The sequence below is a fragment of the Sylvia atricapilla genome, chromosome 9 (assembly GCF_009819655.1).
Source record: "Sylvia atricapilla isolate bSylAtr1 chromosome 9, bSylAtr1.pri, whole genome shotgun sequence".
In the NCBI taxonomy this organism is placed as follows: domain Eukaryota; kingdom Metazoa; phylum Chordata; class Aves; order Passeriformes; family Sylviidae; genus Sylvia; species Sylvia atricapilla.
The window spans coordinates 5,678,123-5,705,865 of record NC_089148.1 but is presented as its reverse complement, the minus strand read 5'-3'; the positions used below and the strand labels follow the sequence as shown (position 1 = coordinate 5,705,865).

The 27,743-nt window shown below is 47.3% G+C and overlaps 1 protein-coding gene across 1 annotated transcript in view; it reads right to left on the bottom strand.

Annotated features, from left to right (window-relative positions):
* HMCN1 (hemicentin 1) overlaps positions 1 to 27,743 on the bottom strand; it is a 170,972-nt gene that overhangs the window by 18,798 nt on the left and 124,431 nt on the right. The window contains exons 58-89 of the mRNA XM_066324684.1: positions 25,156 to 25,317; positions 24,852 to 24,965; positions 24,531 to 24,733; positions 24,249 to 24,330; positions 24,004 to 24,135; positions 23,631 to 23,780; positions 22,453 to 22,612; positions 21,773 to 21,897; positions 20,181 to 20,364; positions 19,910 to 20,007; positions 17,071 to 17,355; positions 16,153 to 16,343; positions 15,413 to 15,494; positions 14,813 to 14,949; positions 11,694 to 11,835; positions 10,543 to 10,687; positions 9,676 to 9,803; positions 9,341 to 9,497; positions 9,036 to 9,157; positions 8,687 to 8,851; positions 8,383 to 8,490; positions 8,104 to 8,241; positions 7,823 to 7,957; positions 7,328 to 7,597; positions 6,691 to 6,881; positions 6,125 to 6,338; positions 5,531 to 5,665; positions 4,860 to 5,050; positions 4,282 to 4,363; positions 3,028 to 3,297; positions 2,358 to 2,528; positions 1,649 to 1,819 (exon numbers count right to left, since the gene is read on the bottom strand). Coding sequence (XP_066180781.1) covers positions 1,649 to 1,819; positions 2,358 to 2,528; positions 3,028 to 3,297; positions 4,282 to 4,363; positions 4,860 to 5,050; positions 5,531 to 5,665; positions 6,125 to 6,338; positions 6,691 to 6,881; positions 7,328 to 7,597; positions 7,823 to 7,957; positions 8,104 to 8,241; positions 8,383 to 8,490; positions 8,687 to 8,851; positions 9,036 to 9,157; positions 9,341 to 9,497; positions 9,676 to 9,803; positions 10,543 to 10,687; positions 11,694 to 11,835; positions 14,813 to 14,949; positions 15,413 to 15,494; positions 16,153 to 16,343; positions 17,071 to 17,355; positions 19,910 to 20,007; positions 20,181 to 20,364; positions 21,773 to 21,897; positions 22,453 to 22,612; positions 23,631 to 23,780; positions 24,004 to 24,135; positions 24,249 to 24,330; positions 24,531 to 24,733; positions 24,852 to 24,965; positions 25,156 to 25,317 — 5,040 coding nt within the window. The remainder of the gene's footprint in view (positions 1 to 1,648; positions 1,820 to 2,357; positions 2,529 to 3,027; positions 3,298 to 4,281; positions 4,364 to 4,859; positions 5,051 to 5,530; positions 5,666 to 6,124; positions 6,339 to 6,690; positions 6,882 to 7,327; positions 7,598 to 7,822; positions 7,958 to 8,103; positions 8,242 to 8,382; positions 8,491 to 8,686; positions 8,852 to 9,035; positions 9,158 to 9,340; positions 9,498 to 9,675; positions 9,804 to 10,542; positions 10,688 to 11,693; positions 11,836 to 14,812; positions 14,950 to 15,412; positions 15,495 to 16,152; positions 16,344 to 17,070; positions 17,356 to 19,909; positions 20,008 to 20,180; positions 20,365 to 21,772; positions 21,898 to 22,452; positions 22,613 to 23,630; positions 23,781 to 24,003; positions 24,136 to 24,248; positions 24,331 to 24,530; positions 24,734 to 24,851; positions 24,966 to 25,155; positions 25,318 to 27,743) is intronic.

Here is a 27,743-nt window from a genome sequence, read left to right as displayed (position 1 = left end):
AGCCCTCACACCGCCCCGGACAGCCCTGAGCCCTCACACTGCCCCCGGACAGCCCTGAGCCCTCACACTGCCCCCGGACAGCCCTGAGCCCTCACACTGCCCCAGCACAGCCCTGAGCCCTCACACTGCCCCAGCACAGCCCTGAGCCCTCACACTGCCCCGGACAGCCCTGAGCCCTCACACTGCCCCGGACAGCCCTGAGCCCTCACACTGCCCCAGCACAGCCCTGAGCCCTCACACTGCCCCCGGACAGCCCTGAGCCCTCACACTGCCCCGGACCGCCCTGAGCCCTCACACTGCCCCAGCACAGCCCTGAGCCCTCACACTGCCCCAGCACAGCCCTGAGCCCTCACACTGCCCCCGGACAACCCTGAGCCCTCACACTGCCCCAGCACAGCCCTGAGCCCTCACACTGCCCCAGCACAGCCCTGAGCCCTCACACTGCCGAGCACAGCCCTGAGCCCTCACACTGCCCCCGGACAGCCCTGAGCCCTCACACTGCCCCAGCACAGCCCTGAGCCCTCACACTGCCGAGCACAGCCCTGAGCCCTCACACTGCCCCAGCACAGCCCTGAGCCCTCACACTGCCGAGCACAGCCCTGAGCCCTCACACTGCCCCAGCACAGCCCTGAGCCCTCACACTGCCCCAGCACAGCCCTGAGCCCTCACACTGCCCCAGCACAGCCCTGAGCCCTCACACTGCCCCCGGACAGACACACACCCAGGATATCCCAAATCCCTTACACTGGCCCAGGACAGACACACACCTGGGATACCCCAGATCCCTCACAAAATGCCATGAGCAGTGGCCTAAACAATTAGTACTTTGACAAGCAGAGATCAATCCTTTCCTTTTTGGTTTTTGACTACATCATCTCACCACCATCGTGGAACATCAGAACTGAACAGTTAATCAAATCTGGAATTTCCCAACTCCCTGGGTAGGATGGAGGACTGAGCAGGGCAAAGGCAGCCTGGCTAATAGCTGCCAGAGAGCAGCAGCCAGAGCTGATTTTCCTGCCAAAACCTACAGAAATGAGTCTCAAGCCCACGGATGAGTATTTGGCATTACACTGGCAGCAGTGCCAGGGAAAAATGAAAAATAAAACACTGCAAATTGTACAGAAGGGGACGTGCCAGTGGTGAAGGCTCTGAATAAACAACAACCTGTCGAGTGTGGAAAACACTCATGGGACAGGAAGGAAACCTGAACATTCAGGTAGTTCAGAGCAAAACGTGGCTAAAAATTACAACAACAGAGGAAAATCTACAGATAAAGTCTTAAATTATTAACAATCATTCTTACATAGCTTTAAATAGTTGGTGGTTTGGATTTGGTTCTTTGCTTATTTTAACTGACTTTGCAGGATAGGTTTAGAGTAGAGAGAATTTACGCTGTGAGGATGTGGGTAACAATTACTGGAAACACTAAAATACAAATTAACATTTTACTAGTGGAAAGAAATATTGCTGAGAATTCTTACGCTTACTTTTGTGATTCTTGTTCCTAAGAACTCATCCCATTCAATTAAAAAAAAAAAAAAAGTAATGAACAACTAAAAAGCTGAGATAGTTTGAATTTGGAGGAACAAAGAGACCTGTATGTGAAGCCCCTCATGCAAATAAGTTTAAATTACTCTTCTCTTACCTGGACAAGGCCTGAGATTGCACATGACTGTCTCCAGAGCGCTGCCCTCACAGGGCTTCCCTCCGTGCTGAGCTGGGGGATTACTGCAGGTCCTGCTCCTCGTCCTGTTCCCTTGGCCACAGCTCCTTGAACACTCTTCCCACAGCCCCCACTCCGACCAGCTCCCATCCACTAAGGACCAGAAAAGCCCAATTTTCATTACGCAATATTTTTGTGGTATCTATTGAAATTCCTTCTTTCTTTCCGAAATTAATTACAACTACTTAGGAAAAATAATCTGCCATAAAGATCCATGGTGATAAAAGTTCACTGTTTGAGCACTTACTGTAAGGCACTAATTTTATTTATTTTAATTCTTAAAATATCAATTCATTGTGGCTTTTCAGTACTTAAATAGGGTTTAGAAAATAGAGGGAGAGAGACTTAGATGGGCAATAGGACATAGGGGAAAGGTTTTAAAGTAAAAGAGGAGAGATTTAGATTAGACATTTGGAAGGAATTGTTCCCTGTGAGGGTGGGCAGGCCCTGGCACAGAAGCTGTGGCTGCCCCTGGATCCCCGGCAGTGTCCAGGGCCAGGTTTGACACTGGAGCTTGGAGCAACCGGGGCTAGTGTTAGGTGTCCCTGCCCATGGCAGAGGCGGCACTGGATGGGTTTGACGGTCCCTCCAGCGCAGCCCGCGGTGTGGTGATGTGTGAGCAGAGCCGTACCTGGGCAGGGCTGGCGGTGGCAGCTGCGCAGGTCGCGGTGGGGCCCCTGGCAGCCGCGGCCGCCGTTGGCCGGCACGGGGCTGTCGCACTGCCGGACGCGCTCCTGCACTCCCTGGCCGCAGGTGGTGCTGCACGCCCGCCATTCCAGCCAGCTGGAGAACCCGCCGTGCACTGCAACGGGAGCAGGGATGCTGCTGGCCACTGCCGGTGCCTACAGCTCCCTTAGGCCGACACAGAGAAGTGAAAACTGCGGCTTCTGACTCTGGAAATCCATCCCGCTTCATGTCATTACTGTGCAAAAATCTCTGACCAGAGTTCAAAGACAATTATTGCCTATGCTCCTAAATGCTTTTCTTTAAAGGCACGGCTCAGTAATGACACGTTCTGAGGATGGGATCTGGTTCAAGACCCCTTCATTGTAATTTTTGTCTGTCACCCTTTACAGCCTCTTTCTCTCCCAGATGGATGAGTATAATTGAATAAAATTTAATTAAAGAGAATCCCACTGACACTTCAGACTAGGCTTACCTTAGACCTAATGCTTATAAAGAAGATAAGATTAAACCTCTCATCCATAAAATGAGGGCAAGATGAACTTTGACCACATTTGATCCAGACTAATGCTGTCACCTACCAGCTTCAAAGTCACCCTGATGCTTTGTGTACCTACCCTGCACAGTCAGGGGTACTGTGACAAGGACAGACCCCAGGAGATTCCTGGCTACACACTCATACTCCGAGGTGTCCTCCCTCTGCAGCGGGGCGATGCGCAGGGAGCCATTGGGCAGCAGGGTCACTCTGTCATCGCCCAGCACGGGCTGTCCCTGCCGGGACCAGCTGATGGTGGGACGGGGCTCTCCTATGGCCTGGCAGTCCAGCACTGCTGTGGCTCCAGCTTCCAGCACCGTCCCCACCGGTTCTACAGTGATGACTGGGGGGCCTGGAACAGAAAGGGTTCTTTGGGTGGCAGCACACAGGCACAGGCTCGATTGATTTAGTATTTATGTGAGTGCAGAGAATCCTAAAGCAGTTTACTTTGACTAAAATTATTATTGCTGATTCCCCACTGGCAAAATAGAAACACAGAATCCTTAAGGCTGGAAAGCACCTTTCAGATCACCAAGCCCAACCATCAGCCCAGCACCACCACTAAACCATGTCCCCAGGTGCCACCAAACGAACTTATGTTACAATGTCAACAATAAGCTAGTTTGAACATGCAGCAATCTGTGGACTAAAGTAGAGATTAAGACTCAGCTCTTCTTTATTGCTATAATGAGTTGTTTTTCATAAAACCCACAGGAAGATACTATTATTCATGTCCAGAGACAACTGAGGGGTAAGGAACAGACTCACACTGCTTGAGGCTATAGTAGGAAGGGCATGTTTAGAAATTCTCCCACTAGCAAAGAAAAATTCTAAGGTATTATTTTTGCCAAAAATGAAATATTGTCACTGAGAATTAGGATTCATTTCCTGTAACATTTATAAGTTCAATCTAGCCTATTCCAGTTGTACTGAGTGAACTGAGAGAAACAGGCTCTTTCAGAGAGTGATTTTGTTAATTCCACACTGCTTTCCACAATGAGGCTCAACCACCCTTTACATTCCTCTCTTCTTTGACCTCAGTCACAGAACATATGTATAATATTCGTGATGAAAGATATCCAAAGAAGCTCTTGGCTGCCTCATCCCTCGAAGTGTTAAAGGAGCAACCAGCTCTAATGGAAGGTGTTCCTGCCCACAGCAGGTGATGTTTTAAGTCCCTTCCAACCCAAGCTCTTCTACGATTCCATGAAAGAAGAGAAGTCCAAACTTCCAGGGCAGTGCCCAACCTGCAACACTGCCCCAGGAGCTGCCTCCACCTCCCCAAGAACAGGTTTTCACTCCCTGACAGGGCATGAGGCCCCCCTTTGAGCCTTACTCTGCAGGGTCAGTGTCAGGCTGCGCTCCACAACACCCGCCTCGTTGGTTGCCACGCACTTGTAGTCACCAGCATCTTCATTCTGAGGAACAAAACCAGGGCTCAGTCTACAGGGCCCCTTCGGGGGGGGGGCGGGCGGGGAAGGGAATTTTAACCCAATTCAAAATGCAGACATGAGTTCATGGGGAAAAACAGAGGTCTTGCTGTTCAGATTAGGAATTTAGATTTGGAATAAGAGGTTTGCACACGGAGAATGCAATTGCTTTTCAGCTTACTCATAGAACCCAGGCTCTCTTAAGGTCAAGAGCAAAGGTCCCATTTAACTGGTCATGACCAGGATGTCACATACCAACAACTGGTATATAAATTCAGTCCTTCTGACAAGCAGGAAGAACTTTGATCCCCTGGGTTTTGCCACAATAATTGGACTCTAACTCTAGTCTGAATTAAAACATTTGTTAAAGGTAAAAGCAAAACAGGATAAATGTCTAGCCTAACTCTTTCAAACCAATATGATCAGGACTACTTTTATTAATCAGGTTCAAGGCAGACACTCACATTATTGGGGCAGGACTCACCACGGTGCCATAGATAGCGAGGGAACCATTGACAAGCTGTCGGATCCTGTTGCTAATCTGAACTCCCACTCCTTTTTTGCTCCACTGGATGGTTGGAGGGGGATCTCCCCTGACTTCACAGTTCAACATGGCATTGCCACCCAAGGGCTCAATTCGGCTGGAGTGATAATCCCCTTTGAAGACTGGGGGCTCTGAAAAAACAAGGTATGGCAGAGAAATAGTAGAGCCAAAACAAAGTGTTCCTAATGGTAGCTGCTATCAAGGATCACTCACCTCTGACTTTCTGAAGGGGGTATTTCAACCTGTTTGGATTTTTCCAATTTAGCCATTGGCAAGGTATTATATACTACAGGGAATGGCTTTAAACTGACAGCAGGCAGGTTCAGATTGGATATTAGGGAGAAATTCTTCCCTGTGAAGGTGATGAGGCCCTGGCACAGGTTGCCCAGAGAAGCTGTGGCTGCCCCTGGATCCCTGGAAGTGTCCAAGCTCCAGTTGGGCGGGGCTTGGAGCAGTCTGGACTAGTGGAAGGTGTCCCTGCCCATGGCAGGGGATAACATTGGATGAGTTTGAAGGTCCCTTCCCACCCATCCCATTCTGACTCCACTATCCAAATCCAATGGTTACATGGAGCTGTCCAGCAACAACCACAACTGCTGAATTTCACGTACCTTTGACGTACACGAAGCCAATGGCCTTGATGGAGCCCACTGTGTTCTCTGCAGAGCACACGTAAGTCCCAGAGTCCTCCTTGGACACCCTCTCAATGAGCAGCTCACTGTGCCCATTGACATCATCATACTGTGCTGCAGGGAGAGCAGGAAAAGGGTCCTTCCAGGGACTGGAATGTACACAGCTCACAGGGGTGTTTGAATCTGTGCAGCAACACAGCTCAGGGACCCTGTGCATCCCTGAGACACTCCAGGAATGCACAGAAAGTCACTGCTGTGATATCTGCCCACGTGCACCTATTCACTTCAGCTGCCCCTTAATTTTGAGCATCAGTTGCTTGGAAGCTGAATAAATACCATCAGATATGATGTTTTTAATATGCTACATTATTAGCTACAGAAGAGGGACAATTTTTTAATTACCTTCCTTACAGCTTTGTCTCAAAGGCAGTTTAATTACATGATTGCATAACACTAAAGATACTCCTCAGACAATCACTAACAGTTTATTCCAGCTAGAGTTTTCTTTTCCCTGCCCTAAACTGCAATGCTGCACAGGGGAAAAAACCTGCAGCCAGGCCATCAGGAACCCACCTGGAATGATGTTATTGTTAAAGGTCCACGTTATTCTGGGCACAGGTATCCCTGTTGCTTTGCAGGTTAACCTGAGCTGTTCTCCTTTGGTCAAGGCTACGTCTCCAGGCAGTTCAGTGAAAGCTGGGAGCACATGAACAGTCAGGGTGACCGTGTGTGTATCCTCCCCAGCAGTGTTGGTGGCAATGCAGGTGTAACTGCCAGAGTCTTCGGGCTGGAAGGAAACATGGTGGGGAAATTTCAGCTGGGATATCTCCTACAGCACACACCACTCATATCAGTAAGAGAATGTTGAAAGGCTTGGAACAAGCATTCAGCAGAAATGCTCAGCTGAGCTTTTCCACTTCTGCAAATCTGAAGGATGACTAACACTTCTTTTTACCCTTCCTGAGGATTTACCACTACAAATTCTTTATAGATTTTACTTCCCAGTGTAAAATGAAAACTTTTATGATGCTTTTGGAACATTAAGAACAAGAAATCAAAATTAAAACAATGACTAACCCAGAAGTGGATCTTATCATTGCCAAATGTGTCCAGTAACTGCTTACATTTAGGGAACTTACCACAACGTTGTCCAAAATGAGGTCTCCACCAGGCACAGTCTGGTATTTTCCCACTGTGTCTCTTAACAGCATGTTGTCCTTCCTCCAGTTAATGGTTGGTGTTGGGATCCCCTCAGCCACACAGGACAGAACAGCCTGGGAGCTCTCTGTGACTGTGTACTGTGTATCTGTGCTGCGGATCCTGGGTGGAACTGTTGGGGAGGTCATTAAAAATATTCCCTCTGGGTAATATCCAAGCACAACACTGAAGAAACCCCTTGCCTGGACCTTCTGCATTGTCCATCTCCATCAATGACTGTGTGCCAAAATTCAAGCTACTGGCCAATATTCCAACTTAATAACACTTCCCTATATTAAGTAGCACAGAAACTCTTCCTGTAGGTCCCTAGATCTTTATTCTCTATGGGGTCACACTGTAACACACATACTTTCTCTACAGTCCCACTTATCACAGAATCACAGGATGGTTTGGGCTGGAAGGGACCTAGAGCCCATCTCATTCCAACACCTCCCACTATCCTGAGTTGCTCCAAACCCCATGCAGCCTGGCCTTGGACACTTCCAGGGATGGGGAGTCCTCAGCCTGTCTGGCCCAGCCGTTGCAGTGCTCCCCACCCTCCCAGGAAGAGCTCCTTACCGTGCACGGTGAGCTCCGTGCTGGAGGTGCTGGATCCCGCGGGATTTGCTGCAGTGCAGGTGTAGCGGCCGCTGTCCCCGGGCTGCACAAACAGGATCTGCAGAGCTCCCGTGCTCAGGATTCTCCTTCTCATGGACTCTGTTATCTGCTGCCCAGCCTTATGCCAGCTGATCTCTGGCCCAGGGTAGCCTTCAGCCTCACACTGCAGAGTGACAGACTGATCAACAGCAACAACGTATTCCTCCACATGGGACTTGATAACAGGAGGAACTGAAAGGAACAAAGGCAATTATTAAAAGAATTAGATGCTTTAAGAAGCAAGAAACACTTCAGTGAAAATAAATCTAGAAGTGTATCCTAAAGTAGATATCAAACTGCAGGGAATAAATCTCCTGGACTCTGTTCAGCATCACAACAAACAGGAAAACACTAGGTCCCTTTCTATTGCTCAGAATTGCGTTCGGACCAAGCAAAGGAGTTTAAAAGGTGATTTACCTTGAACTTTCAGCTTGATCTTCCCCAGAGCAGTGCCAGCTGGATTCTGAGCAACACACATGTAAGTGCCAGCATCTTCCACAGCTGCTTTGGCAATCTGCAAACTGCCACTTGGTTGGATTGTGTAACTGTTCCCTAAAACAAATATAATCAAAGCATGACACTTCTGGTTTGGTGTTTGGTTTCAAATGAATGGCAAGGAGAACCCCAAGATTCAGAAAAGAAAATGGGTGTCTGTGTCATGGGAGCAGGCAGGGTCCTCCCAGGCTTTGGGAGGATACCTGTGGTGATGATGTTGATGCCCTCCTTCTGCCACGTGATCACGGGCTGAGGAGTGCCCGTGGCCTCACAGGGCAGCACAGTGGGGTTGTTCACAATGACATCCAACACCCCTGGCTGGGCCTGGATAACAGGTGGCTCTGTGGAATGAAAGGAAAAGGGAAAAACATAACGTTCAAGGCTAGGAAGATAAAGAACAGCACTAAAACTGCACAGCCTGAGCAGGCTGCAATAGCAATGGTGGCTGTCAGAACAGCCTTGCTCGTCAGCCTCCAGCTTACCCTGCACGTGCAGAGTGACATGCCTGTGGGCAGAGCCTGCGGCGTTCCGGGCCGTGCAGGTGTACCTGCCCCCATGGGCCAGCTGGGCAGAGGGGATCTCCACAGCTCCTGGGGCAGAGAGAGCATCACAACATGCAGAGCATCCTCGAGGCACAGGTGCTCCCTTACAGCATCCCTCAGTTCATTCCAAGCCATCAGAGAGAGGATCTCTGAGGGATTGTTTGCATTTCTGTAATTCACTACTTCCAGATGAAATAGATGTAACAGATGTGCCTGATTGCACTGATTTCCTGCAGCACATTACCTGAAGAGAGAATTCTGTAGCCATCTCCCCTGGGAAGCAACTTGATGCCATTTTTGGTCCAATGAACTGAGGGGACGGGAACACCAGAGGCAGTGCAGGAAACCATGACTGGAGACAGTTTTGTTACCAGGAGCTCTGTGGCCTCATCTGCTATGGATGGGGGCACTGAAAATGAAGAGCAGGGCAAAGGTTACTTGTTCACGCGCATTTGTTAGAAATTCTTGGAAATACCAGAGACTTATGGATATCAGTATCAAAGAGGAATGAAATAAACTCTCTCATCTCAACATTGGAATACCCCAAAGAAGTTCTGGGTGCCACTCAAATGTAATAGCAATATCCCCTCTACCTTGAACAGTGAGATCAATTGCCCTTTGATCTTCTCCTGCAGCATTTGACACAGAGCACTCATAGACAGCAGTGTCATCCACAGTGGGAGAAATGATTACTAAGGAACCTGAAGACAGAAGTCTGAACAAAAGAAAGAAACCAAAGAAAAAAGAAAGTAAAAGCCATTGAAATACTTCTTTCCTTCTCAGGTACTCAGCCCACTGAAATTGCTGGTTAGACAAGGCAGTTTTTAAGCATAGCTAGATTTTTCAAAATCATCCCTGAAAACTTGAAACCCACAGTGAAAAAGAAAATCCCTCTCACCTGTATGTATTCTGGTTCTGGTCAATACTAAGCAAATGCCCATTCTTTTTCCAGCTAATTGCTGGTCTGGGAATTCCAGTGGCTTCACAAGGCAAAGTGGTTTGCACGTTTACGGTAACCGTGATATTCGTCTGCCCAGGAGCAATAGTTGGAGGAACTAAGGACAAACAAAGTCAAATTATTTAGAATAATTATTGAAATAGATATAGATATACATATACACATTTCTCCCCTTTTTTTTTTTAACCAGAGCAGCTAAGCAAGGGCTAAACAGAAACTGCCTCTGGCAGAAGAAACATTCCACCAGTGGAATCAGCGGCAGCCCCGAGCTTTACCGAGGACGTGCAGGTCGATGCGCTGGCGCTCGCTGCCCGCGGCGTTGGTGGCCATGCACACGTATCTGCCCGTGTCAGCCACCTGTGCCCAGGGGATGTGCAGGGACCCATCCTCCAACACCCAATACCTGCAACAGAGCAAATGGTGCTGCCCACCATCCCTGCACAGGGCACCACGGCAGTGCAGAGGAACAGATGACTCAGGGGCACAACCAATGGCATAAACGAAGCATGCGTTAATTGGGGCACAGAATTTTCTCACTTATTTTACTCTTTCCCAGCACATCCATTTCCCAAATAAACAATGAAGTCCTGCTGACATAGTGATTTCATATAAATGATACTGAATTTACAGAAAACCACAAACTCATTTTTTTATGATGTCCCATCTAACCTTTAAAAAAACCCATAATTAATGCCTGTACTTTTCCTTTGCAATATAACATAATTCCTTAGCATATTCTCAGTTCTAGAAAATGCAAACTACTTCCTCATAAAACAGTCAAGAGACAGAAACCATTCACTATAATAAAAGTTGGTACTAGAACATGTATAAAAAGCTACACATTAGGAAACACAGAATAGCTTTTGATCTGCATGAAATTGTTTGGTTTCATCACAAAACTCTGTGTATACATAAAAATCTAAAGATCTTTCACATTTACTGTTCAAAATCTCTAATGTCAAAATAATAATTATTATATTTGATTGCCAAAGGAGTTTTTTATCCTTCTTAACAACAAAAAGATGAAACCTTTGGTGCTGCTACTTTTCTCTAGAACAATTTCATTTCTAATTTAAAGTGCCTGTAACAAACACATTCTTAAGTAGCAATGAAGACTATTTATGCTAAATTCTGGGCAATACCTGGAATTGTTTCCAGTAAGAACAGCCCCATCCTTCCTCCAGGTGATCCTAGGGGCTGGGACTCCTTCTGCCGCACACTCCAGCAGGGCAGAGGTGTTGATGTGCACCATGGTGGTCTGGGAGCTGCTCCGGATCCTGGGAGCCACTGCAAGGGAGAATTCCTGATGATACAAAGGAAGTAACTCTACATTGCAATGACTGAAACTGAACATGTGGAAAGAGGTGCAGCAGCAGGTTTGCGTTCACTGCAAAGACAGGAGCAAGTTTCTTACCATTCTAGGTGATGGTAGTTGCCAGGGTGCAGCAGGGAAAGAGAAAAAAAATTGGCTGAAATGCACTGCAAAGGTCAGTTCTGCAAGTTACTGCAAAGGATATCATTGAGCTAAAACAGCAGGAGTTCAGCACATGGAATTCGGCAAACTAAAGCTGTGGGGATATCCTCACTTCCTGATTACACACTAAGGAGAAAAAAGGACTTTAGTTGGACCAGGTAAGGCCAGTCATTGGGGGCAGAGTGTAAGGGAGGACCCATGTGACTGGGCTGGAAACAGAATAGAAAAAGCAGTAAACGTTCCTTCCAGTCACCTGAGTGTGAGAGTAGAAGAGCTTCTCATCAGACTAGAGGTGAGAAAAAGGTTTAAAATGGAGCTCAGGGCTATGGTAGTGCAGGACAAGCATCAAGCATAAGGCCCCTCAAGCCCTGTCCTCTCCAGGTGCAGAGAAGCTGCCACAGCTCTCTAAGTAACCTGTCAAGCCAGCTCTGAAACCTTGTCCCCAAGATGCCAGTCAAATGCTTCAAAGAATTGCTCTGGGTTTGTCCAAGAGCATGTGTCAGTCCTGGATACGGGTGCTCACTCTGGATGTATCCTGACTCCATCAGGGTGATGGGTGGATGCAGCCTCTGCTCGCAGGAAGCACAGATGGATGGAGAGTGAGCCATGACAAGTGCCCAGCAGGCCCCTTAGCCTGAGGGCCAGCTGTGGGCTCAGCAGTGGGCCATGAGGCCATGCACATGACCCCACACTTTGGACCGGCCCGAGTGGCCAACACAGGGCAGGAAAGCGACCACAAATGCTCAGTCCTTGCTGCCTGAACTGCTGCAGAAATGCCGTGCAAAGCCCAAGCTGCCCGAGGCTGCTCCATGAGGTTACCGTGCACTGCCAGCAGGAACTCCCTGGTGGTTTCCCCTGCCACATTCCTGGCCACACACGTGTATGTGGCGCTGTCGCCCAGCTCTGCGTTGTTGATCTGCAGGTACCTCCCGCTAGACAGGATCCGCAGCCGGGGGCCTCCCTGCGGGCACACAGACACAGGCACGGCGTTAGAGCTCCACTGCTGGCCTCTCCTGAGCACACGACATCCTTCCACTGCACAGCAATAAAAGCCAGGAGAGAAGGGCACTGATAAACCCGAGACTGAACTCACTGCTGCCTTTATATCCCTGAAGAGAAGATGGTAAAGAGCTTTTAAAATTTAGCATTGCTTGGTTCTCCACTGAAACCCCTACTGAGGCTTGTGCCTGAAGGAGGCAGCTGTTACAGAGCAAAAAGGCTTTTATGGAGTATTTATGGAAAGGGGCACCTAATAGCACATGATTAATTTCATTTATCTTACTATCTATGCACGCTATAGGCAGAAGGAATCAAAGTTTCTCTGCACTGTTCTTCCAGCATCACAGTCTGGCTCAGCTGGGGGGCAGCACAGGCTTAGCCAGCTCAGTTTACCAGCCAGGAGTTCACCAGCCAGCAGTTCTGGGCACAGACCGCCCCTCTTCCCAGCCCTGCAGCGATTCCACAGCCCCTGCCAGGAGCCAGTTCAGTGAGCGCTTTACCACACCCTGTCTGAATTGTATCTGCATCAATCACTGACAGCAACATCATCAATGAATGCTCAGAGACCTGACTGGATAAAAATCAGCAGGAAAAAGAGCACAAACAGCTTTTCCAGTATGAGCTACCCACCCTCTGGATGGAACTGAAAGCTGACATTCCCATCTATTCTTCTGGTTAGAGGGTCTGAGAAGTGCACCCAGAGAGATGAAACTGCTCTGGCTCTGCAATAGCACCCTGGTACCCTGCTCTCACACCAGGCATCAGCTCCAGTGCCGCAGTGCAGGGCTGGAGCTCTCAGGGGACACAATTCACCACCAGGGTGGATTATTGACAGATTTTGGGCAATCACTGGCATCTTCTGTTGAGAACACAACCTATGTGATGGTTTCTAAACACAGAAACCTGGAGATAATGGAAGACAGGGGATGAAGCTGTAATTTAATCCTTAGTCTCTACTCAAAATAATCGAGAAAACTCATGCTGGAAAAAAATACAAACTCAGCAAGTCTTCCAGTGTTTGACAAAAGCCAGGTTAGGCCATGAGGCTCCTATTATTTTCCTAATCCTCAATGTGCATTTCCAAAATCCCTCAAGAGTACCACAACTTCAAAGCTGCTGGAGGCCAGATCTTTCCAGAGCAGGTGGTGCCACACAGTTCCATCACTCAGCACACAGAGATGGACTAGGGCAGGCCTCACCTCAAAATCTGCCCAGTGGAAGACAACAAAAGCAGGAGGAGTGAGAACCCCCACAGCAAGGCTGCTTCTCAAAACTAGTGATATTTAAATTGAAATAACACTGCAGGCTGAGAACCTGCCTTTCTCCAGCCCTCTCTTGTCACTGTGACACCTCCACTTTTCCAGGCAAGGAGGATGATTTGCCAAGGAGCTCCTCACCTCTCCTCCCACACCCAAGAACACCCATTGTGTCCTTGGAAGTGGGTTGTTAACCTATTTCCAGCTGCTCAGGACTAGTCAGCTGTTACATTTCTTTTCGGTTGGGAAAGCAACTGGGCACTGGGAAGAACACTGATTTCTCCTGATGAGCTCCTGAGTGGGCAGGCCCTGGCACAGAGTGCCCAGAGAAGCTGTGGCAGCCCCTGGATCCCTGGAAGTGTCCAAGGAGCTGGACACAGCTTGGAGCAGCCGGGGCTAGTGGAAGGTGTCTCTGCCCATGACAGAAAGTAGCACTGGATGAGCTTTGAAGTCACAAGAAGCTTCAGCCCTCACATTCTGACATGAGTCCATAAGGCAGGATGAGAACTAACAGTGCAAAGATAATTCCCAGGTTACCAGCTGGGCACCTCTGGCTGACAGAGTGTTCCTCTACTGTTGTTTTCTGGTGAATACTTTTAACAGTAGCTGCTTTTCATGATTTATGTTCCCTAAGCATGGCTTTTCAAACACAAGCTTTCCCATGAAGGCTAAAACAAAATGCATTCCTATATATATTACTTCCAAGCCCTGTTCAACCTCATTTACATCAAAAAAACCCACCACTCAATTAGAGAATTAACTGTCCAGAGGCAGAATGCTCCTGTTAAATTTGTTTCCAGCTGGTTCCTGGCCTATATTAGGACCATGGTCCCTAGCAGAACTTGCTAAGACATATTCACCCACCACATCCTCCTTCCAGTAATACTAAATTCTTCTAAATCTACCACAGAGAAAGAGTCTGAGGAGAAACATGGCAGAGGAAGGCAAACAAGCAGAAACTTGGGTGAAGATTTAGTGATGGATCATAGTTAAAGGTTCAATTAATAATCTGTATTTGTTTCCTCTTTATTAATGAACAAAGGCTGAGAGAAAAACTTTATTTAAGTTGGATTAATAACTGAACTTTAATACTCAGTTGAAAAGGACCTGTTTTGTGAGTGATTCCACAGATGGGAAGAAAAACATTTTTTCTGTATAAACAATCCTCATCTTGCTAATTGTCTCTCAACCAGCAAAGACTCTCTGCCTTGCCATGGCACTATGGAATTCTGAGTGGGAAAGATGCACTTGATACAAAACCTGGTGATTAGCAACCCATTTTCTTTTAAAGAACTTCAATTCCTTTCTAAATGCCACTAGAGTAGGAGGATGCATAATATAGCCAAAGGAAACATAGAGTGCAGTCTTGTCTCAGCTACCTTTCCTGGGAAGCCATTCAGGAGTTTACCAAAGGCTTCTAGCATTGCTCAGAGGATCCAGGAGGAGCAAGGGATCCCCCTAAAGGAAAAAAGAACAAGTAACAGCGGGATGGCCACTTGACATGCCCGCTGGCTCTGGGGGCTCCGTTGGGGCTGACTGCAGTGGCACTGGGGCTACCCAGCTGCTCTGAGTTCTGGGCATGAAACTGGGGCTGAGGGCGAGTGAGCGGAGCAAGAGACCTGGAGCACTGCTGTGACAACTGCAGCGAGCAAAAGGCCAGCACAAAGGCTGGGAACTCAGTACCTGCAGCTGCTCTCCATCCTTCAGCCAGGAGATGGTGGGAGGAGGCACAGCATCAGACTTGCACTCCAGAATAACCTGGCTGTTCTGCAGCACTGTCAGCTCCTGGGGCCCTCTGGTACCAGCGATGTTGGGGGGCACTGGGACAAAAAACAGAGAGCAAAATCAACACCACACATATCAACCACCAAGAAAACTACTTATTGAAAATTTCCAGTTTATCTCAAGTTTAAAATAAATGCACAGCTGTGGTATCATTAATTAGTTCTTCCTCTCAATACCTATATTAAATATATCAGTATATTTCACATCTCTATAGAGCGAGCACAACAAACTTCCTCCGACCAAATGCTGACATCTGTGAGCTTCCTGGATATTCAAAATAAGACTTGGAATTGTACCAGAAATCTGGTGGAACTTCCCTTCTAATTGTGTATCACATTCAGAATAACCATCCTTAATCAGAAACATTAATTATGATCATACAGTGTAATATCACAGAATATTTCATCTTTCAGAATATGTGTTTGTTAAAATGAGATGTTGACACATACCTTAGTAGTTTACACTTTGAGGAAACTTATTTTCCTGAATTAAACTTACCATGCACTCGTACCAAATATTCCTTGTCAGCATCTCCTGCTGGGCTAGATGCTAAACATGTGTATCTTCCTGTGTCCTCCACCTGGAAACACAGCACAGCTTCAGCAGAAAACTCCAGATTATGGGGAAAAAAATCAGCAAAACCAAGAAACACAAACACAGTAACAACATACAACAGGCAGCACTCGAACACAAGTACAGGAGACACAGAATGCCTGGAAAGAAAGTAATGAAGTTGTTGATTACTTCTTTATTTCACTTTGATAGGGTTATTCAGAGATGGCTCAGGAGTTGCAGGACTTCATAAAATCTCTCTGGATAATGTGTGTCCAGCACTAAAGATGGAACTGGCTACAGCAATCCATCTAAGGAAGGCTCAGGTTTGGGTACTGAGGAAATCCTTTTGTGCACGCAGTCATTAACATCTTTATAGTTTCTTCTTCCTATAAACTCCTCATTGTACAGCCCAGAAGTGTTTGTTTTACAAACAAAACAAGCAGCAATCAATCCCAAACCCTATCCTACTTCTGTCTGGGGAACTTCACCTGGGCATTCATAGCCGGATCCAGCCTTAGTTCATTGATGCAGGTTTTTAAAGGTGGCTTGACCTGGACCCTTCTCTAACCACAAATGCAGGTGGGTGAATTGTAGGGGTTTTTAGGACTCCTCTAAGGATGGTCCTAAGGCAGAACCATTTTAGGGACTGCAGAACTGAGCTTATTTTGAAACAAACACTCTACCTGAGCACTGGTTATTCGGAGGGCTTCTCCTAGCATGTGAATATTGTCAGTCTGCAGCAGTGGGCGCCCATCCTTCATCCATGAGATTTTGGGCACTGGGATGCCAGAGGAGATGCAGAGAAGCTCAAGTGGGTTGTTAACAATGACAGAGAGCTCTTCTGGTTCATCTGAACCATTGATATGAGGCGGCTCTGCAGAAGGAAAACCATTCCAGTTCTTTATGGACTCAAAACACCTGTAAAAACTGACTGAAAACATGATCTTGTGGGCAGTGTCTGTAGAATTAGACTACATTAAATTATTTCTGACCATATCATGAACTCACTGAGGAACTCAGGTAATTTATATCTGACTCAGCCTATTGATTTGCATATTTGATGATTTAGAATTATTAGTTAGAAAAAGTTTTTAAAAACACAGATAAAACATCATATAATTTCAGCAAATATATTTATCAGCCTTTTAACTCTAAGTTACTATTTTGACTTTAACTTATAGTTACTATTAGTAACTACAAATAAATAAACTATATAAAGAAAATAAAAATAAATAATTATAAATAAATAAATAAACTATATAGTAAAGTTACTAATTTATAGCATATAATTATTTTAATTATAGCATATTTAAGTACTTGGGAAATACATAGCGTATTGCATGTTCACACATCTTTAGGTATCTTTCATTTTCTTATTTTTCTTATTTATCACTTATTGAAATGACCAGGTTGGATGGGGCTTGGAGCAACCTGGGCTAGTGGAATGTGTCTGTGCCCATAGCAGGGGGTGGCACTGGACAGACTTTGAGGTCCCTCCCAACCCAAACCAGTCTGGGATTCTGTGAGCCCATGAGGATACTCCTTATCCCGGAGGTGTTTAAAGTGTCGCGTCCTGCCCATGCTGAGAGGTGAACACTCACCCAGCACCTTGAGGACGAAGTGCTTGCTGCTCTGCCCGGCGGCGTTGGAGGCCACGCAGGTGTATGTGCCCGTGTGGGCGGGCTCTGCCCGCAGCACCTGCAGCACCATCCCGCGCCGGCTGGAGCCCAGGCCGGCCCCGAGCGGCAGGGGCAGGGCCAGCCCGTCCTTCAGCCACGACACGCTGGGGACAGGGGAGCCATCGCTCGGGCAGCCCAGGGCGGCCGCCTCGCCCCGCAGCACCAGCACCTCCTCCGTGCCTCCCGCATTGTCCAGGCTGGGCGGCACTGCGGGGACACAGCTCAGTCACACACGGGACAGGGACACTGCGGGGACAGAGCTCAGTCACACACGGGACAGGGACAGTCCGGGGACAGAGCTCAGTCACACACGGGACACTGCAGGGACAGAGCTCAGTCACACACGGGACACTGCGGGGACAGAGCTCAGTCACACACGGGACAGGGACACTGTGGGGACACAGCTCAGTCACACACGGGACAGGGACACTGCAGGGACAGAGCTCAGTCACACACGGGACACTGCGGGGACAGAGCTCAGTCACACACGGGACAGGGACACTGTGGGGACACAGCTCAGTCACACACGGGACAGGGACACTGCGGGGACACAGCTCAGTCACACACGGGACAGGGACACTGCAGGGACAGAGCTCAGTCACACACGGGACAGGGAAAGTGTGGGGACAGAGCTCAGTCACACACGGGACAGGGAAAGTGCGGGGACAGAGCTCCGTCACACACGGGACAGTGCGGGGACAGAGCTCAGTCACACACGGGACAGGGACACTGCGGGGACAGAGCTCAGTCACACACGGGACAGGGACACTGTGGGGACACAGCTCAGTCACACACGGGACAGGGAAAGTGCGGGGACAGAGCTCAGTCACACACGGGACAGTCCGGGGACAGAGCTCAGTCACACACGGGACAGGGACAATGCGGGGACAGAGCTCAGTCACACACGGGACAGGGACACTGCGGGGACAGAGCTCCGTCACACACGGGACAGTCCGGGGACACAGCTCAGTCACACACGGGACAGGGACACTGCGGGGACAGAGCTCCGTCACACACGGGACAGGGACACTGTGGGGACACAGCTCAGTCACACACGGGACAGGGACACTGCGGGGACAGAGCTCAGTCACACACGGGACAGTCCGGGGACAGAGCTCAGTCACACACGGGACAGGGACAATGCGGGGACAGAGCTCAGTCACACACGGGACAGGGACACTGTGGGGACACAGCTCAGTCACACACGGGACAGGGACACTGCGGGGACAGAGCTCAGTCACACACGGGACAGGGACACTGTGGGGACACAGCTCAGTCACACACGGGACAGGGAAAGTGCGGGGACAGAGCTCAGTCACACACGGGACAGTCCGGGGACAGAGCTCAGTCACACACGGGACAGGGACAATGCGGGGACAGAGCTCAGTCACACACGGGACAGGGACACTGCGGGGACAGAGCTCCGTCACACACGGGACAGTCCGGGGACACAGCTCAGTCACACACGGGACAGGGACACTGCGGGGACAGAGCTCCGTCACACACGGGACAGGGACACTGTGGGGACACAGCTCAGTCACACACGGGACAGGGACACTGCGGGGACAGAGCTCAGTCACACACGGGACAGTCCGGGGACAGAGCTCAGTCACACACGGGACAGGGACAATGCGGGGACAGAGCTCAGTCACACACGGGACAGGGACACTGTGGGGACACAGCTCAGTCACACACGGGACAGGGACACTGCGGGGACAGAGCTCCGTCACACACGGGACAGGGACACTGTGGGGACACAGCTCAGTCACACACGGGACAGGGACACAGCGGGGACAGAGCTCAGTCACACATGGGACAGGGACACAGCGGGGACAGAGCTCAGTCACACATGGGACAGGGACAGTGCAGGGACAGAGCTCAGTCACACACGGGACAGGGACACTGCAGGGACAGAGCTCAGTCACACACGGGACAGGGACACTGCGGGGACAGAGCTCAGTCACACACGGGACACTGCGGGGACAGAGCTCAGTCACACACGGGACACTGCGGGGACAGAGCTCAGTCACACACGGGACACTGCAGGGACAGAGCTCAGTCACACACGGGACAGGGACACTGCGGGGACAGAGCTCAGTCACACACGGGACACTGCGGGGACAGAGCTCAGTCACACACGGGACACTGCAGGGACAGAGCTCAGTCACACACGGGACACTGCGGGGACAGAGCTCAGTCACACACGGGACAGGGACACTGTGGGGACACAGCTCAGTCACACACGGGACACTGTGGGGACAGAGCTCAGTCACACACGGGACAGGGACACTGCGGGGACAGAGCTCAGTCACACACGGGACAGGGACACTGCGGGGACAGAGCTCAGTCACACACGGGACAGGGACAGTGCAGGCACAGAACAGCTGCCCTTCTGCTGTTCTTCACTTACATTCCTGTGCCAAACTTCACTTACAAATTAAATATTTTTCTTTCCAAAAAACTTGTGATATATTATGGGAATTGGAACTAGATGAGCTTTAATGTCCCTTCCAACCCAAACCACTCTGTGATTTTATGGGTTTGGGTGACAATTCAATTAAGGACTTTTTTAGGGTTAAAACACTTTCAATTTAAAAAAAAAAAAACAACACTTTGAAAAGTTAGTATTTCCCCAGTGATAATCTCTAAGATGTACTTGTGGCTGTCTGCAATAAAGCGTTGGTGAGAAGGAAAACTAAAGAGTAGGTTTAAGAAATCAAGAAATAAGATTCTTTACGTAAAAAATTTCAGAGACGCTCACCCAAAACTTGCAGGTTGTAATGTTTGTTGTGCACTCCAGCCCTGTTAGATGCTACACAAGTGTACACTCCAGTATCAGATACCTGCACTCGGACAAGTCTAAGGAAAAAGCAATTAAAGCAAGCTGTAACTGGAATACATGGAACCCATTACCTTTATTATGGCATGGTTTGGATCAAATTTTACTCTTGCTTTCAAAAATACAGCAGAATTATGCTGATACCACAAAATAGAACAGAAAGTCAACTAGTTAAAAGAAAAAAAAAACCAACCTAAGGATCTGCCCAGCTGAGAGGAGCTTGATCTGGGAGGAGACAGACAGAGGAAGGCCATTCTTCAGCCAGTGGAGCTGTGGTGGGGGCGTCCCAGCAGCAGCACATTCAATATTTAGGGAGGTGTCCAAAAGGGCAGTGAGCTCCTCTGCTTCATCTTTACTGTTGGCTATTGTTGGAGGAACTGCATTTTGTAGATGATGGAAAGGAATGTATTAGAACAGGCTCTTGAAACCATCCCACACCTTACAGGAAATCCTGCCCCCAGTGCCCCACTGGCAATTCAGTAAGAGGACTTCATTTTTTTTGTAGAGCAAATCCTCAAATAATACTACTGAGCACTAAAAATCATCCATTTATGTATTTCAAATCAGAAGCACTGTACAATGACAGTAGAATTGTCTTTGATTTGCCAGCCTGGAGCAAGCAAGACAGAGCTCAGGGCCTGAAGTTCCTGGGGAGAGAAGGACAGTGCAGGAAGGGATGGGCTGAACCCAGGGCCAGAAGAGACCACTCAAACTCCTGGCCTTCAATAATTCTTAAATACAGTAAAATGTCAGAGGAGGGAAGTTAGTTTATTGATGTCTGGATGCATCAGCTGACTTCATTCTTAAAGTTCAGAATGTCTAAGTTAGTATTCTGGATGATGACACAAACTGCTGCTTTGAGACTCTTTGGGGTTACAGGTTAGTTTGAAAGCCATGGCCTTGGGGGTTCACTACAGAAAGAAGCCCAGCCAGGTGCAGCTCCAGGTGCTGGCTCAGTTAGGCTCCCATCACCCACTGTGACAGTGACACCAATAAGAACGTTAAGTTGCTTATTGCTTGGACTTCAACCAATATAAACTGAGCACAAACTCCCTGCTGTTGGGCAGAGGCATTCTTTCCCAAAAATATGGGCTGTGGTCATTCAGGGCTGTTTTTTATGATACCAAAGGTCATCTCTCATTGCTCTGCTCATGCCTGTGTTCCCACTGACCCTGAGTCTGTGTCAGTGGGACAGACACCTACCCAGCAGTGAAACCCTGCCTGGGCAGAATTCTCCCCTCTCCCCTTCACTGTACTTAATAACCACATTTTCCACAACTTAAAATACCTGCTCTCTATGCTGCTAAAGGATTACACACACTAGCCACTGGAAGTCAAACTGTTCAATTTCCTCCAACACTCCCTCATTTTTAAACTCTTGGGACCTTTAACTATCAGTTCCCTTCATACTACTCTGCTCTTAGCTGATGTACTTTGATTGGAACTAAGGAAGATAATACAACAAAACAGCAGTGTCACAGGACAGTCAGCCCCAACATATTCTTCCCTGCAAGAATTAAAAAATCACCACAAGCAGAATCACTCTATTATGAAATCCACCAAAGGAATTAATACCTGTTTATCCCAAAACACATTTACCAGCAATTTCAACCCTTCTGTCCTTGACAGAACATCCTGTGTAATATCTACAGCACATGAAATTAGAAAACATGAGCATGCAGGATTCCACTGCAGACAGGCACTTCCCTCTGTGCTCTTCCTTGGGAGCACTCCCAAGGATGGGATTATGGGGCAGACTTCGATTTCACATCTGGCAGAACTCACCATATACATTCAGGTTGAAAATCCTGTCCTCCTCTCCTGCAGAGTTAGTAGCCACACAAGTGTATTTTCCTGTGTCTGAGGTGAGAGCTCTGGAGATGTTTAATGTGCTGCCATCTGGAGTCACTCTACAAGGACCATCACAAAGTACAGTGAGATTGTTTAGTGTTCCTCTGACCTGGCAAATAAACACTCTGGTCTGCACATTTCAGTAACTACTTCTATTCTCCTGGGAGCTTGATCATTGTGTTTTGCAAAATATTTTTGTTAGAGATAGGTTAGGAAGTTTTTCCTAGACATGTCCTGTTTAACTTTGTTTTAAGATTCAACTCCAGCCAGGCTTTTGAAGGACCCATAATGAAAAGCATCAAGTAAAATGTTTCCATGCCTCAGATCTTTCCCCTCCAAAGGAACTAAGTGACCTTAATAAACTTTCATGAAGCTGATGAACTTTCATGGAATTTATTAACTGAGAAAGACATAAATATCATATACTTATCTCTGTTAAGAAAATGAAATTTTATAAAATCTAAGGACTAACAGACTATACTTGATTTATAGACACTAAGGAGGGAGATGGTGTTCTTAATCTGGCTAAGCTCCAGTTCAGGCTCTCCTCATATTCCCTCCTTAGGGCCCTTCAAATTACAGAAGAGAATGCAGTGTCTGCTTATTTTTCTTGCCTTATCCTTTGTGAATCATCGCTGGCAACTGTTTTTCCATCCTTCAGCCACTGCACATCCGGGGTGGGCACTCCAGTGGCATTGCAGAGCAGCTGGACACTCTCTCCCAGGAGGACACTGACCTCGCTGGGCATCTCAGAGCCAGCAATACTGGGAGGAACTGGAAATGCACAATGGAGGGAAGAAATTAGTTGCAAGAAATGTAACCTGAACTAGAAACAGCCACATTGCAGTAGCTCATGAGCACCAGCACTTGGTGCAGGTTCTCAGCAGCTGTGGTTGCCCCTGGACCCCTGGCAATGTCCTAGCCTTGGCTGGACAGGGCTTGGGGCAACCTGGGCTAGGGGAAGGTGTCCCTGCCCATGGCAGGGGGTGGCACTGGATGGGCTTTAAGGTCCCTTCCAGCCCAAACCAGTCGGGGATTCTGTGTCCAACATCATCATAGCTCTGTGAACAGCCACACTAATTCCATCCTAACCAAAGCCATTCCCAGCCTGCATTCCTAAAGAACAACGATGACAGTCTTGCCATCCATGAAGCCAAGACTGTCAGTCCCACTAATAATTTATGAGCATTTCAAGCAGTTTCAGACACATTTGATCAAATAACCAGCTTGACATTCCATTTCCAAACTTGGGGAAAGACTGGCAGGCAGGGGTACACCAGTGCAATTAGTGGGGACGAGTCATTAGGAGCAGAAGAAAACACAACAGTTGCAGACCAAGGGTGACTCACAGCAAGGCAGGAGACAATTCCATAACAAATAAGGGTTTGCCATTTGAGGTGGGGGTGGGGGAAGTACTCCTAAGGAAATTCTGGCAGTAGGTCATTGCAAACTCCTCCCATGGCACAAACAGGTACCACTGCTCCTGAATCCACCTCCGTGTGCTGCCTCAGTGCTCAGCAGGAGGAAGGATGTGACCAGCAGCAGACACATAGAACCTGCACGACTCTGTTCAAGTTCCACTGTCAGGACTTAAGGATATTCTTTTCCATGCAAATTTTGGACCAGAAGTATTGAATTGTCCAACCACTCTCCCCTTTGGTTACAAAAGTAACAGTCCAAATTCTCCACTTTTCTACAGGGTTATGTGATCTCAGTGTCCCCAGCATCGACAGTGTCACATTCATCCAATGTTCAACCAGTTCTGCTGCCTGCATCCTCCCCCACTGCTCACCTTGGATGGAAAGCACATAGGTTTTCTGAGCTTTCCCCTCTGGATTGGAGGCAATACATGTGTAGGTGCCACTGTCCAGGAGCTGAGAGCGAGCAATCTGAAGCTTGCTTCCACCAGATAAAATATGAACTTCGAGAGAATCCAAGTATTCTGAAATACATAAACAAGTTGTCATTCCAAACTAGACTATGGGGGGCAAAAATCTCTTTTGGGAGAAATTGTTCCATTCAAGTTTCAAAACAGGGATTCCAATCAATTCTCGTAAGAGTCTGTCTAGAGACAAATGAAGAAGAAACACAAACCAGACAGAAAACAGCAAAGTGGTGCTTCAAAGAGGGGAAGAACAAGACTGAAAAGCATGAGACAGTGTTACCTATTGGTTTTCCATTTTTAAGCCACACTAATGTGGGTGGAGGAATTCCAGTAGCATCACACACAAAGGTGACAGGATTACTGATGGATTCACTGACCAGCTCTTGCTCAGGGCCTTCTATACTTGGAGGCACTGTGAATTGAATGAAAGCAGTAAGAGTATTATGTAAACTGATTTTGAAGTGCCTAATCTGCTAAGTCTGTGTTATTATAATAACTGTTGTGGAAGATGCAGAGGATGCTCACCATAAACATTGAGATGGAAATTTTTATCATCTCGTCCTGCAATATTTATGGCCTTGCACACATACTGTCCTGTGTCAGAAACCTGAAATAAAAACAAGTTTTAAAAGAAATCATTATGAATTCTTACTTTAATGCTACAGTTTGGAGACATTAACAGCCTCTGCCAACTCACGGGATGAAAAGCCACCAGGAAGCACATCTTCAGTAGACAGCAATACACCACGGAAGAGTGAACTAAGGGCAGAGCAGTGGCAGACGCAGCCTCCCCCCAGCCTGACCCACCTCTGCAGCCTTAATCCTCAGGGTCTGCCCATCTGCCAGGACCTCCAGGGCAGCAGAGTCAGGAATGAGGCGGCTGTTCTTGTACCAGGTGATGACAGGGGCTGGGATGGCGTTGGACTCGCAGTCCAGGGTCACCGCGGTGCCCACGCGCACGTTCAGCTCCGTCACCGATGCTCCCCCCTGCGCCTTGATGCTCGGGGGCACTGCGGGAGGAGCCCACACCCAGCTCAGCATTTTGGTGAAACAACACAATAAAGCAGATAAACCTCCCCACACTTGCCAAGCAATAGATATTATCTCAGAAAACAGTAAAACACAAACCGAGAACGGTTAGGAAGCTCTTCTTCTGGCTTTCCCCAGCTTGGTTCCTGGCAGTACAAGTGTATTCTCCATCATCTGACAGCTTGGCTCGGGGAATCTGCAGCGTCCGAGCACCTGGAGTGAGGAGAGAAGGCTGGACATTTCCTCTGTGGTGACTGTGTCAATGCCAAAGGCTGGTTAAGAATTGCAGGTGCAACAGGCTGAGCACAGGCACTGTGCCCCACAAAGAGTGGCCATGGGCCCTGTCAAGACACACCAGACAGAAGCTGAGCCCAAAGGCTGCAGAATAGCTGAGATTCCTCACCAGGCACAATGAAAGTGTTGGAACTTGAACTGATAGGCTTCCCATTCTTGAGCCAGCTGAGATCAGGAGGTGGAAAGCCCGTGACCTCACAAGTCAGAGAGATGAAATTATTCACCACCACAGTCAGATTCTCAGGGTTAGTCCCAACAACACTTGGAGGAACTGTGGAGAGAAAAATACATTAATAGCATCTATCACTGGATCCACAAAAGATTTCCCACAAGATCCTGATTTACTACAATAAAGCTGAATTGCTGCATTTTGCCAAAGGGCCAGGTTGCAAAAATCTTTCACATCCTATGAATGGATCATCCACTGCTTTTTGGATGCACCTGGAAATATGACTGAAATTAATCTCCTGGTCATTCCTGTTCCCGTACTTCACAAGCAGTCCTGCGCTGGAGGCTTGGGAGGGCTAATGAACTTACACGAGATCCTGACAATGCACTGACAATTTTCTAACACTGCTCATGGACATTTGCTGTGTGAGGCAGGACAGAGCAAATTCCCATTGTCAGGATATACAGGATGACCATCGCTTCTTCCTGATTCCTTGCTGGTCCTGTTCTCTCTGGAACAGTCCATTTTCCACCTACAGAGACCCCAACCTTATTCCTCCTGACACAGTTCAGAGTTGTTCTGTCAACTACACAAACCTGTTGCTTACTAGTGAGCTAAGCACTGGAAAATCTTGGCATGCAGCACTGCTCCAAGGGGTGCATTCCTTAAGTTTACAAGTCCCAGAATTTTAAAATCAAGAACAGTTTGACATGTGAGCTTTCTACAAGAACGATTTAAAATGAAAGAACTGTAAATCTCTTCCTTTTAATAACCCCCAAGCTCTAGTTGCCATGTTTTTGCAGTGGGATATATAAAACACTTAAGAGGAAAGCAAAAGCATGTTCCTGGCTTTATTGGGTGGAAAAATCCTTCCAAAGAACACATGGAATCCTCCTCTTCAAAGACAGAAACACCGAAGTATTTTGGCCCATCTCCACCTGAAATGCTCCAGCTGTTTGCTGTCACTTGAGTGACACAAACCAGTCATTAAGGCAAGTTTATGGCTCCTCTGGGCACTGCACAAACAAGAGCAGTCCATATAAATGGTGAATTCAGTCCACATTTTTCAGCTTGGAGTAACTGAAGAATATTTCCCTGACAAAGAGGATAAAATGGAGCAACCGGAGAATTCTTATCTGATGACATTTGATAGTTATTTGTATTTATTTATTTTTACAGTTCCTTTTTCACGGATGTGATTATTGGTAGCGGGTAATTTAATGTACAGGGCCAAATCTCAGCTGTCTTTAATGAAATTTGCTTAAATTGTGTCAGTGGTTGATTTCAATTTCTGCACCAAAAAGCACCCACAAATGTACCACAGGTAATCTGCATATGCAAATATATCTGTATGTGCATAAAGACACAGTCATGGGCTCAAATATAGCACTCAGCATGAAAATTACCCATTATTTCCCTACTCTTTTAAATCTGGATGCTTATTTTCTAGGTTTTAAAAGGTGTGATATTAGTTTTATTACTCACCTTGGAGACCAGAAGTGAATTTTTCAATTTATTAAAGAGCATCATCTTTAGTATTTTATTTAAATTTATGAGAGCAGTACTATTAGAAACACATAAAAATGCTGGGAAATAGCCTTTTTTTTGGCATTGACAAAACACAGATCCTCCTGCTTACTGATAATGCATTTTCCTTAGTGCTTCACCCTGTGTGGTCTTTTCCTGAACAGCTACATTCTAATTTTTCAAATTAAACTGCATTAAGAAAAATAGACCTAAGTTGGTAATACTGTTGAGTTAGAATTGAAACTTCATGCAAATAGTTTTTTAAGAGAATAGTATTTAGCCATAGTCGCTAAAACCAAATATTTTTAAGACAGAAGTTTAAATTTAAATACAAACGTCAGGAAAAGTGAAATATTTTGATTCAAAAGCAAAGCTCACACATCAGGAAATCTGGACAGACTCCACTGTCTGTCCAGACAAGAACTTCTCAGGGAACAACTCCAGGGCAAATTCTTCTCATGACAACACTATTTTTGGCTAAATGCGTTGCTGAGTAGCAAAAAGTGCTATAAATCTGTGCCATGAAGTAGGCAAATTTGCTGCATGTGTGACCGAGGAAAAAATTCAATTATTCTGTGTGCAATAAACTGACTCCTCACATTCCTGAGATGCTGGTATTGTCTTTAGGTGGGAGAAAGGACAGCCCTTGTTTTCTATCAGATAAAGCAGAAAAGAATGTAGCCTCTAGTATTCCTTGTCAGGTTGAAACATGGTGCAGAAGAATTGGTGAGAAGAATGCTTCTTTTCTCTTCAGGATGGAAAGCTGAAAGTGGGCAGAACTAGAAGGGGAAGTCTGGGTTTACTCTGAAATGTTAATGAGAGATGTCTTGATTTTCTCAAGTTATCAGGAGAGGGAAGGGAAGGCAGTGGGGACTGTTTTATGAAAAATGTCTTGATGGTATTTGTCTTAGACTTCTGATGCTTAAAGCCAACATTTATTTTAACCCTATTGTAACTGCACAAGAAAACCAAAAGTAGAGAACAGAAAGGAATCTCAAAGG